The 10,000-nt window shown below is 39.4% G+C and overlaps 1 protein-coding gene across 1 annotated transcript in view; it reads right to left on the minus strand.

Moving 5' to 3' along the window:
* The window catches only part of LOC144965517 (transmembrane 6 superfamily member 1-like), a 184,734-nt gene that overhangs the window by 82,957 nt on the left and 91,777 nt on the right, over positions 1–10,000 (minus strand). The window contains exon 5 of the mRNA XM_078900927.1: positions 4,480–4,566. Coding sequence (XP_078757053.1) covers positions 4,480–4,566 — 87 coding nt within the window. The remainder of the gene's footprint in view (positions 1–4,479; positions 4,567–10,000) is intronic.

Below are 10,000 nucleotides of genomic sequence, written 5' to 3' on the forward strand. Positions count from 1 at the left end.
GAAAACATGGGGCCAGATCACATACAAGAAGAAAATTCGAGGTGAATGCACTTGATGGGGAAAAGAATGAGGAATTCAAACTACAATTGAGTAATAGATTCCAACCTCTTACTGAGCTCGAGGAGGACATAGATGTAGAGTCACATTGGGCAAAGATCAAGGAAGTCAACATAACAACTTGCCACGAGGTATTGGGGTAAAGAAATCGGAACATAAAGAATGGATAAGTCCAACCACCTTGGACCTTATTGAAAAGAGGAGAGCAAGGAAGGAACAAGTGAATGCAAGCCGAACAAGGGCTTCAAGACTGGATGCACAAGAGCAGTATCGAGCCATAGCTAAGGTAGTCAAAAGATCTGTGAAGAAAGACAAGGAAGCATTCATGAACAGACTTGCAGAGAAAGCAGAAGCAACAGCGATTGGAGGACACATGAGAATCCTTTATCAAACTACCAAGACACTTGCTGGAAAATATGGGAAACCAGAGATACCAGTCAAAGACAAAGATGGGAAAACTATTTTTGGAAAAGAGGCTCAATCTGAACGATGGAGGGAACATTTCAACTGCCTTCTGAACAGACCACCACCAGACAACCAGCCAGAAATTTTGCCTGCAAGGAATGAGCTACCAATTAGCTGTGATCCACCATCGATAGCAGAGATTGTGGGTGCCATGAACAAGATGAAAAGAGGGAAAGCTGCTGGACCAGACCAGATTCCTCCGGAGGCTCTAAAAGTTGATGCGGAAAGAAATGCTGAGGCCCTGCACCCACTATTTGAGAGAATCTGGAATGACGGGATATTCCCAAAGGATTGGAAGGAAGGACATCTTATCAAGCTTCCAAAGAAAGGGGACCTCAGTAATTGTAATAATTATCGAGGCATCACTCTTCTTTCTATCCCAGGAAATGTTTTCAACCATATTATTTTAGAGAGAATTAAGAATGCAACAGATGCTAAACTGCGGGACGAACAGGCAGGTTTTCGGAATAACCGTTCAACCACCGACCAGATTGCCTCTCTGCGAGTCATAGTGGAACAGTCTATAGAATGGAACTCTCCTCTTATTGTCAACTTTCTGGATTACGAGAAGGCTTTCGACAGTATTGACAGAGCAACATTGTGGAAAATTCTGGCACATTATGGACTCCCTGAAAAGATAGTAAACCTCATTAAAGAAATGTATGAAGGATCAAGTTGCAGGGTTGTACATGAAGATCAGCTTACTGACAGCTTTGAAATTAAGACTGGTGTCAAGTAGGGATGCATGCTCTCTCCATTCCTATTCATCCTTGCTAATGAAGGAAACCTCCAAAGGGAGAAGAAATGGGATACAGTGGACCCCCTGGACACAGTTGGATGATCTGGATTTTGCAGATGATCTGGCTCTTTTGTCCCACACCCAGGACCAGATGCAAGCAAAAACCACAATTATAAACAGCCTCTCGGAATCAGTTAGTCTAAGAATTCACCCTGCAAAGTCAAAGGTCTTGAGGATAGGTACGCGTCAAAGGGAGCAGATCAAAGTAAAAGATCAGGAACTCGAAGATATAGACACTTTCTGCTATCTCGGAAGTATAATTGACAAGGATGGAGGCACGGAAGCAGAGGTGAAAGCACGAATAGGAAAGGCACATGCTGCAATCACATCTTTGAACAGAGTTTGGAGAACTAAAGATATCTCCCTTCGACTAAAGCTAAGACTTTTCAACTCAAACGTGAAGTCTGTCCTACTGTATGGATGTGAAACTTGGAACGCATCACAGGCATGTATAAGGAGGGTACAGATTTACGTAAACAGGTGCATGCGTAAGCTACTCAGAATAAAATGGATGGATAGAATAAAAAATGAAGAAGTATGGAAAAGAACACAGCAGAAACCAGTGGGAGAGGAAATAGGAAGAAGACGATGGAGGTGGATAGGACACACGCTTAGAAAGAATGACTCAACTATAACAAAGAAAGTATTGGACTGGAACCCTCAGGGCAGAAGATCAAGGGGAAGGCCACGAGGAACATGGAGAAGAATTAAAGAAGCTGATATACAGAGAAGTGGTAAGACCTGGAATGATATAAAAAGTTGGCTCAAGATAGAGAAGGATGGAAACTGTTTGTCTGTGGCCTATACCCTGACCCAGGGTGAAAAAGGCAGTGATGATGATGATAATTATTATGCTCTCATTGACACATATCTTTCCCCATCCCAAAAACTTTCATATGTCTAGTTAAAGCAGTGGTGATGTCAAGGGTATTAATTGAAATCCCTCACGACATCACTATTCATAAGGATTATAAACATTATTGCAACTAGTCAAAGATTTCCTCCAGTATTTTCACAGATCGGGGTACCGATAGACCTGTACATGAGCTCTATAAAAATTGACTGAAACTCTTCGACAAAATGAAGATTCAAGTTTGGTTTTTTTAAAAAGTGAAGGCATCATTAGAGAGGAGAGTGATAAATACAATACATTAAAATAGTGGGTGTTATTACTTACTGCCATTGATTCGATGTAGAAGGAATGCTAAATAAAAGCATGTCATTCATTCATATAAATAAAGATGACTTCATCAAGGTCATATTCCTGCCTCTGGAATTTGTTTGTCATAGTCAGAAAAATAATCACCTTTATCATCTTTAACTTCTAGCCATGACCAATTGAATTTATTCCTCACCATCTTTGTCGATGCTCACCAAGTCTGAATTGCGATCCACGAACAGCTCAGGCATTGTGAGAGCATCAAAATAATGACAGAAGAAAAAAAACAAATAAATATGGCTTCTGGCCAATACACTGAATTATTAAGTAGGAGAAGAGAATTATCAACATATGAAAAAACTTCGGCAGGCGTAGCCTCGTAGCAGAAAAATCCAAAGAACCGAAATGAATGGTAAATCGCCACAGTAAACAGCAAGTTCGCTTGAGCAAAACAATGGCAGAAAACGTCCTAATTTGCGCGGGAATTAATTAGGCTACTTACCATTGTTCCTTATAATTAGGTACCCAATCAATGAAGAAACTGTCAACCAGTTTGTTTACAACGTGAGGCAATCGAAATGTGCTTGTAGCGATCTATCCTAACTTTCGATTTGAAGGTGTCTACATAACGCACTTCCGGCTTTCGCGTTTTACTTTTTCATACTTTTACGACCCACTGTGTAAATGTGGTCAATTTTGGCTTAGATGAAACGGTTAAATTTATCGCTTGGCGGCTCAGTTAAAATTGGCTACCGTTGGGATCAAGACAGAATTGGAAAGGGAAAAAAATAATTTAACGAAGGCCGTGTGAAAATACACTGGGATGTGTTCCGATACGCCAATTCTAAAAAGCGTCGCTTAGCCTTGGCAATATATCCATCGTTAATATAAACGGCCCCCATGAGCTATGCGTAGCGCTGTGGAACAGTCCTAATTACTTTACAGTCATTCGACTACGATTTGTGAATTCTTTCTTTCTTCCTGTCTTTCTTTCTTTCTTTCCTTTTGAATTTGACAAATTGACTGATTTCAGATAATTGACTGAGAATTTACAGGTCTAGTACTAGTACCGACCAAACATGCATCTGGAAAACAAGTAAATGTCTATTTGGCTGTCAAGCTGAGACAACTGGAATGGAAACGGCTCCTGCTCCCACTCAACGGAAACAACCTTAGCCCCGCCACCAGTCACATCTAATATAAGCACCCTTACAAAGAAAAATGAATAGTTTGTGATACGGGATGAAATCAAATACCCATAGCCTAAATTTACTTAATTAAAAGCATTATTATTCTTTTTAGCTAATTATGTGTTAACTTGTTATTGTATGAAGCAATTCTGTTGTATTTCTGCTTTAACGGGGAATAATACTTACCTTCTGAACCTACCTATCCCTATATAACATTCCAATAATCTACCACTACTTCTATTACCTATTCCTTAAACGTAAAACCTTTTCTTAGTATCCGTCGAGTTGTCAGGTGCTTTAACCCGACTATAAGAGGGGAAAAAATATAGCGGCACCAGATAACTCTCTACTCCTACTTTCCTACATAGACTCGACAAGTATTATTATTACTATTATTATTATTATTATTATTATTATTATTATTATTATTATTATTAGTAGTAGTAGTAGTAGTAGTAGTAGTAGTAGTAGTAGTAGTAGTAGTAGTAGTAGTAGTAGTAGTAGTAGTAATAGTAGTAGTAATAGTAGTAGTAGTAGTTCTTTTTCATATTTTACCATATTAACATTGGTGTGCAAAACCACCTCATGAGATAGGAATAGGGTAACTCACATTATTTGTGGAGCAGGGGTGCAAAACCATATAATGGGATATGAATAGGAATATGAAAATTGGGATAGGAACAGGGTTAAAGCACCACTGTAATTGCTATCTTACATTTTTTTAAACAAGGACTGAAAGAATGCTCAACAGATATAAGGTATCTATCCCATGATATGTTATCATTTAAATCTAACTTTTGTATTCCTACCATTCCTCGAAATGCAGAGATTCCTAAGGCAGCTAAAAAATATATAACAAACATTACATCCAAGGGACGATTCCAAATTGGCTTGAACTGAAATGGAAGAAAAAAAAGAAGGAAAAAGAAATTTATTATCTAACTAAAAGTAAAAGAAAAGTAATACAATGAAACTAAAAAATGGGAATTCTAATGTCTAACTAAAGGCTATTTTTTCCAGAATTACTTTTCTTCTTCTTCTTCTTCTTCTTCTTCTTCTTCTTCTGGTAGCTTCAGGCTTTGGGAGGATTACCACGTTCCAATAACGTGAATTTGTTTGTGTCATACAACAAAAATCATAGTTCAGTAAATAGCCTATTGAATGTGATGCATGATGTGAAGGAATTTGTTTACAAGGATGCCGTGCACAAAAAAAATAAAAATAAATAAAGCGTGAATCACTTTTGCAATGAAGACATCGTCATTTGACTTGGAGGAGTCACTGTGTGAGATAGAATATCTTTCGCAACGCACGGGAATAATGAAACAACATTCAAAATTAGAGATTGGTTATAATAAACAAACGTGCTTTTTTGTAAAAGCATTGAATCGGGAGTACTCCATTCTGTAATGACAACAGACATGGAAGAAAATATTCGTGAAATAGCGTTATCCATCAAAGATTCTGATATGTTGTCATTTATAGCCGGAGAAGATTTAGTCGCCCAGGAGGCACACCACCATAAAATTTGACATGCACGATACTTTGAAAAAAAAAAGCTTTAAAAGATGCCACTGCTGATGATAATGATGTTGTCACAGTTCTCGAAAGAAGCCGAGCTATTGCTAACATTATATCTTTTATAGAAGAGATTCCTGCAACAATTCATCGTTTGTCTGACCTCATAAAGAGGTATAAACACGAGTGTCAAGTTTTCGGATCTCAAGAAGAGTATGTACAGCCATCAAGATTTAAGGAGAGATTGTTGCGTGTTCCAAACTTGAAATTGCAGGATGTTTGGGCCCAGAAAAATCAAGAGCTGTATTGTTCTTCCATGCTTTCACTGGTTGCGATACTGTTTCCACTTTTCATGGCATTGGTAAAAGGACGGCGTGGTTGTCATGGACAGGAAAACCAGAAGTTACGTCCACATTCATTGAATTATCCTCATCCCCAAATGAAATATCTGAACAAGCCATCCGCACACTGGAAAAATTTGTTGTCTTTATGCATGACAAACACTTGACGTGTAATCGTGTAAATGAAGCGAGAAGGATTCTATTTTGTCAGAAAGGGCGAACAATTGAGAGATTACCCCCAAATACTGGTACATCATATCAAAATGGCAGCTTACCAAGCTGGACATATATGGTTCTCCTCCTTACAAAAGAAAGGCCAGCCGCCCTTCCCAACGGAATGGGGTTGGATAAAATGTGACGATCGACATGAACCACTGTGGACCTTATATCCATAATTGTCAAAAGTGTCCCAAAAACTCATCAAGTGTTGGTGTAAGAGAGAATGTATCGGCACCAGATGCAAGTGTTTAAGGTCCAGTTTGCCTTGCACAGACCTGTCAGATGCGTGGGGGGGGGGGGGGGTTAAGTGAGTACAGTAATGAGTAAAACTCTCCCCCCCCCCTCTCTCTCTCTCTCTCTCTCTCTCTCTCTCTCCTCAACCACTTTTATCTACTAGTTACAACACGAAATAACCGTCAGGTTAAACCTTAAATGGTTATATTGTAATATCGTGGCTATTTCCTCGGATAAGTAATGCTATATAGGAAAAAAATAAAAGTGCTAAAAACGCACTGTTATGATAAATTGCCAGAGTGGTTCTATAGCAGGTGCCAATTTTCAGGATTTCAACCCCAATGTACACGGTTTTAGCCTAATTTTCCCTAATACAATGAATATGAAGAAAATATATTTTTACGCAGTTATTTCCCTTGTTTAATATAGCTGCAATCGGTAAAATCTAAGGCCTTAAACCGGTACATTATGATTGATTGCCAGAGTGGTTCTAAATCGGATGTTTTTTCTATGGGTCTAAGCAACCTGTATGCAAATGTTCATCCTCTTAACCCGAATTTACACGGTTTTAGCCTAATTACCCCTACTAGTAGATGAATATGAAGAGAAGAGTATATCGTCGTCGTCGTCGTCGTCGTTGTAGTAGTAGTAGTAGTAGTAGTAGTAGTAGTAGTAGTAGTAATAGTGGTAGTAGTAGTAGTAGTAGTAGTAGTAGTAGTAGTAGTAGTAGTAGTAGTAGTAGTAGTAGTAATAGTAGTAGTAGTAGTAGTAGTAGTAGTAGTAGTAGTAGTAGTAGTAGTAGTAGTAGTAGCAGCAGTAGCAGTGGTAGCAGTAGTTACGTCGTGTGGTATCTTACTATACTTTGACAATGCGTTAACCGCAAGCTTAGTCATCGGCCTTACTCCAAATCTAAGAATAGCAGTGAGTCAAATTAGTTGACAATGAACGAATGTATGTGTGTGTAAGTCAGTCAGTGTTGAACCATGCATCTATCCTGTTAAGTCGCATATTAAAGTTATCTGTATTTTCTCCATCGTCTCCATTCATTTATTTATTGCTTGTTCACTATTATTTGGTAAACAGAAAGAACCCGATACATAACGTAACACGTAACGTAGGGGCAGCGAGTTTACCTTCTATTTAGTGAAAGTGGATAAAACGTATTTCTCTGTGGACTTTAACGTGTTAATATAATATATTTCTATGTAACATTGTTATATCAAAATGAGTGACAGTGAGCTTCAAAACCTCGATTCGTCGACTCTTGGCGATGCCCTACCTTAGCGGTCTTTTATTGCGGGTTAGAAACCCCAGCAAGATTTTCCCTTGGAGGTAACAAGGAACGTGGAAATTATTTAAACAACGTTGGTCTACACACTCTGTTTTGTCGCAACTTCATACCCTTTCTCGTGAAGATAAAGTTACCCTGTTTATCCACTCCCTGGATGACGATAGTCTCAAAGCATATAATGGATTTAGTTTCGAAAACCGGAGGAGGAAAGAACTATTGACGACATTATTGCCAAATTCGATTCCTATGCAATTGGTGAAATTAATGAAACATACGAACGTTTCCTGTTCAACACTCGCCATCAGCAGGATGTGTGAGTCTGTTGAAAAACTGTACAGTGAACCGAGGCGACTAGTTAAAACGTGCAACTATTGTGAAAAGTGTGTAGACTCGATTCTTCGGGATAGAATTGTGATAGGTGTCAGAGATATGGAAACACAGAAAGACACTTCAAAAATGTATTCACATCTGCAAAGCCGCGGAAAATGCCTTTAAACAAGGCAGGTGTCTGAATAAAGGATTAACTGCGCATTCAACCTCTGACGAAGTGCATCATCTAGACAAATCTAGATTTTATCGAGGAAAAGCAGCAGCAGCAAAACCTTCACAAACACCGAAACAACGCAGAGTATGCAAATATTGCGGCCGGGAGCACGAAATGCTTAACAGTAAGTGTCCTGCGTATTGGCAAGCGCTGCTCTAAATGCAATGGCCATAATCACTTTTCGTCAGTCTGCAAGTCGAGAAGCAGAGTTGGACAGAGTTAGACCTGTTGGACAGTCAATATTATGACATTGACTCGGAACAAGAATGGGTCAACTCTCTACACAACCCCAAAAAGAAGCTTGTAAAGTGCAAAATGATAATCGATGGAAAACCTGTAAACTTCCTCATCGACTCGGGTGCGTCAGTAAATGTGCTTCCTCAGAAATACGCTATAAATCTTTCTCCGCACTCAACAACACTCACAGGATTCGATGGCAACATCCTTAACCTGTCTTGGCAAGTCTCGCCAAACCGTCATAAATGCCAAGATTAACAAGAAGTACAGCATTGAGTTTGTAGTCACAGACAACAATGTTCAGTAAGTCATCGGTCTTCGTTGTGCTGAACAGATGAAGTTAATCGCTGTAAAACGGGACAACTTTGAAGAAGTTAACGCCTTATCCTCCTTAGAAAATCGTTCAGTTTTCCAAGTTGGACTTGGAACATTCCCTGGAGTCCAAACACTTCAAACTGATCCTTCTGTCAAACCAGTGATAATGCCTGACAGACAAGTGCCTGTGTCCCTGCGTTCAAAACTGAAAGAAGAACTGGATCGCCTGACTAAAGACAATGTCATAACGCCTGTAAAACTCCATGGGTGAGCCAAACTGCTGTTATACATAAGAAAAATGGAAAACTAAGACTCTGTCTTGACCCCAAGTTCCTCAACCAGGCCCTTTTACGTGAACGCTATACAACGCCTCTTCTGTATGATGTTGTCCATGAATTAAGCCAGTCATCTCTGTTCACGAAATTGGATCTCCGTAATGGGTTTTGGCATGTGATTCTTGATGATGCTTCATCAAAACTGACAATATTTCAGACCTGCTTTGGACGTCATCGTTGGCTGAGATTACCTTTTGGACTATCCGTCTCTCCATAAAAATTTCAAAGAAAAGTCCTAGAATTATTTAATGATCTATCTGGAGTTGTCGCAATTCACGATGCCATCATTATTCATGGCAGAGACAAAGCTGAGCACAAGCAAAGGCTTAATCAGTTTCTACAAAAATGTCAGCAGTATAACGTCAAGACAAATTGGAGATAGCTTCCTCGTCGATATCCTTCATGGGACACGTGATATCTGATAAAGGCTGACACACTGATCCCCAGAAAGGTGAAGCAATCGCTAAATTTCCTAAACCTACAATAGTAACAGAGGTTCGCAGATTTCTGGAATGGTACAATATCTGAGCAGATACATTCCAAACCTCACCGACATCCTCCACCCTATCCAGAACCTTACTAAAAATGATGTTAAATTTACACGGTACTCCTCGCAAGAAACTGCTAAAGTCAAAATGGCTATAGCGAAAAGCCCACAATTGTCAATATATGATCCTGCCAAGGAACTTGTCCTCGAAAACGATGCCTCGGAATACGGACTAGGATCAGTTCTCCTTCAAGATGGACAACCATTAGGTTTTGCATCTAGAACTCTAACTGATTGTGAAAGAAACTACGCTCAAATAGAGAAAGAGCTCCTAGCCATAACTTTTGGCCTACGCAAGTTTCACCACTACACATATGACAGACCCGTCAGACCTGACAGATCGTCGTCAATGATTACAAACCCTTGGTCTCTATTGTGAACAAACCGTTGGTAAAATCTCCAAAACGTCTACAGTCAATGCTGCTTAAGATACAGGATTATAATTTTTCTCTAATCTACAAGCCTGGCACTCAACTCACTGTAAGTGATTCACTTTCTCGTGCACCTCTTCCTGTGACAGACAACGTCTTTACAATCAACAATCTGTCATATACTCCGTTCAATCCTTCTCGTCTACAAGAAATCAAAGCAGCAACTCTTCTAGATCCTGTACTAAACCAGCTAAAAATAGTCGTTCTACAAGGCTGGCCTGACCTCAAAGAAAACGTGCCTACTGTCGTGTTGCCATACTACAGTTACCGTGATAAAATTAACCGTGCAAGACGGAATCATTCTAAGAGGTGACCGAA

This window comes from Berghia stephanieae, chromosome 2 (genome assembly GCF_034508935.2).
Source record: "Berghia stephanieae isolate SIO BIC M18660-M18661 chromosome 2, UCSD_Bste_1.3, whole genome shotgun sequence".
Lineage (NCBI taxonomy): Eukaryota > Metazoa > Mollusca > Gastropoda > Nudibranchia > Aeolidiidae > Berghia > Berghia stephanieae.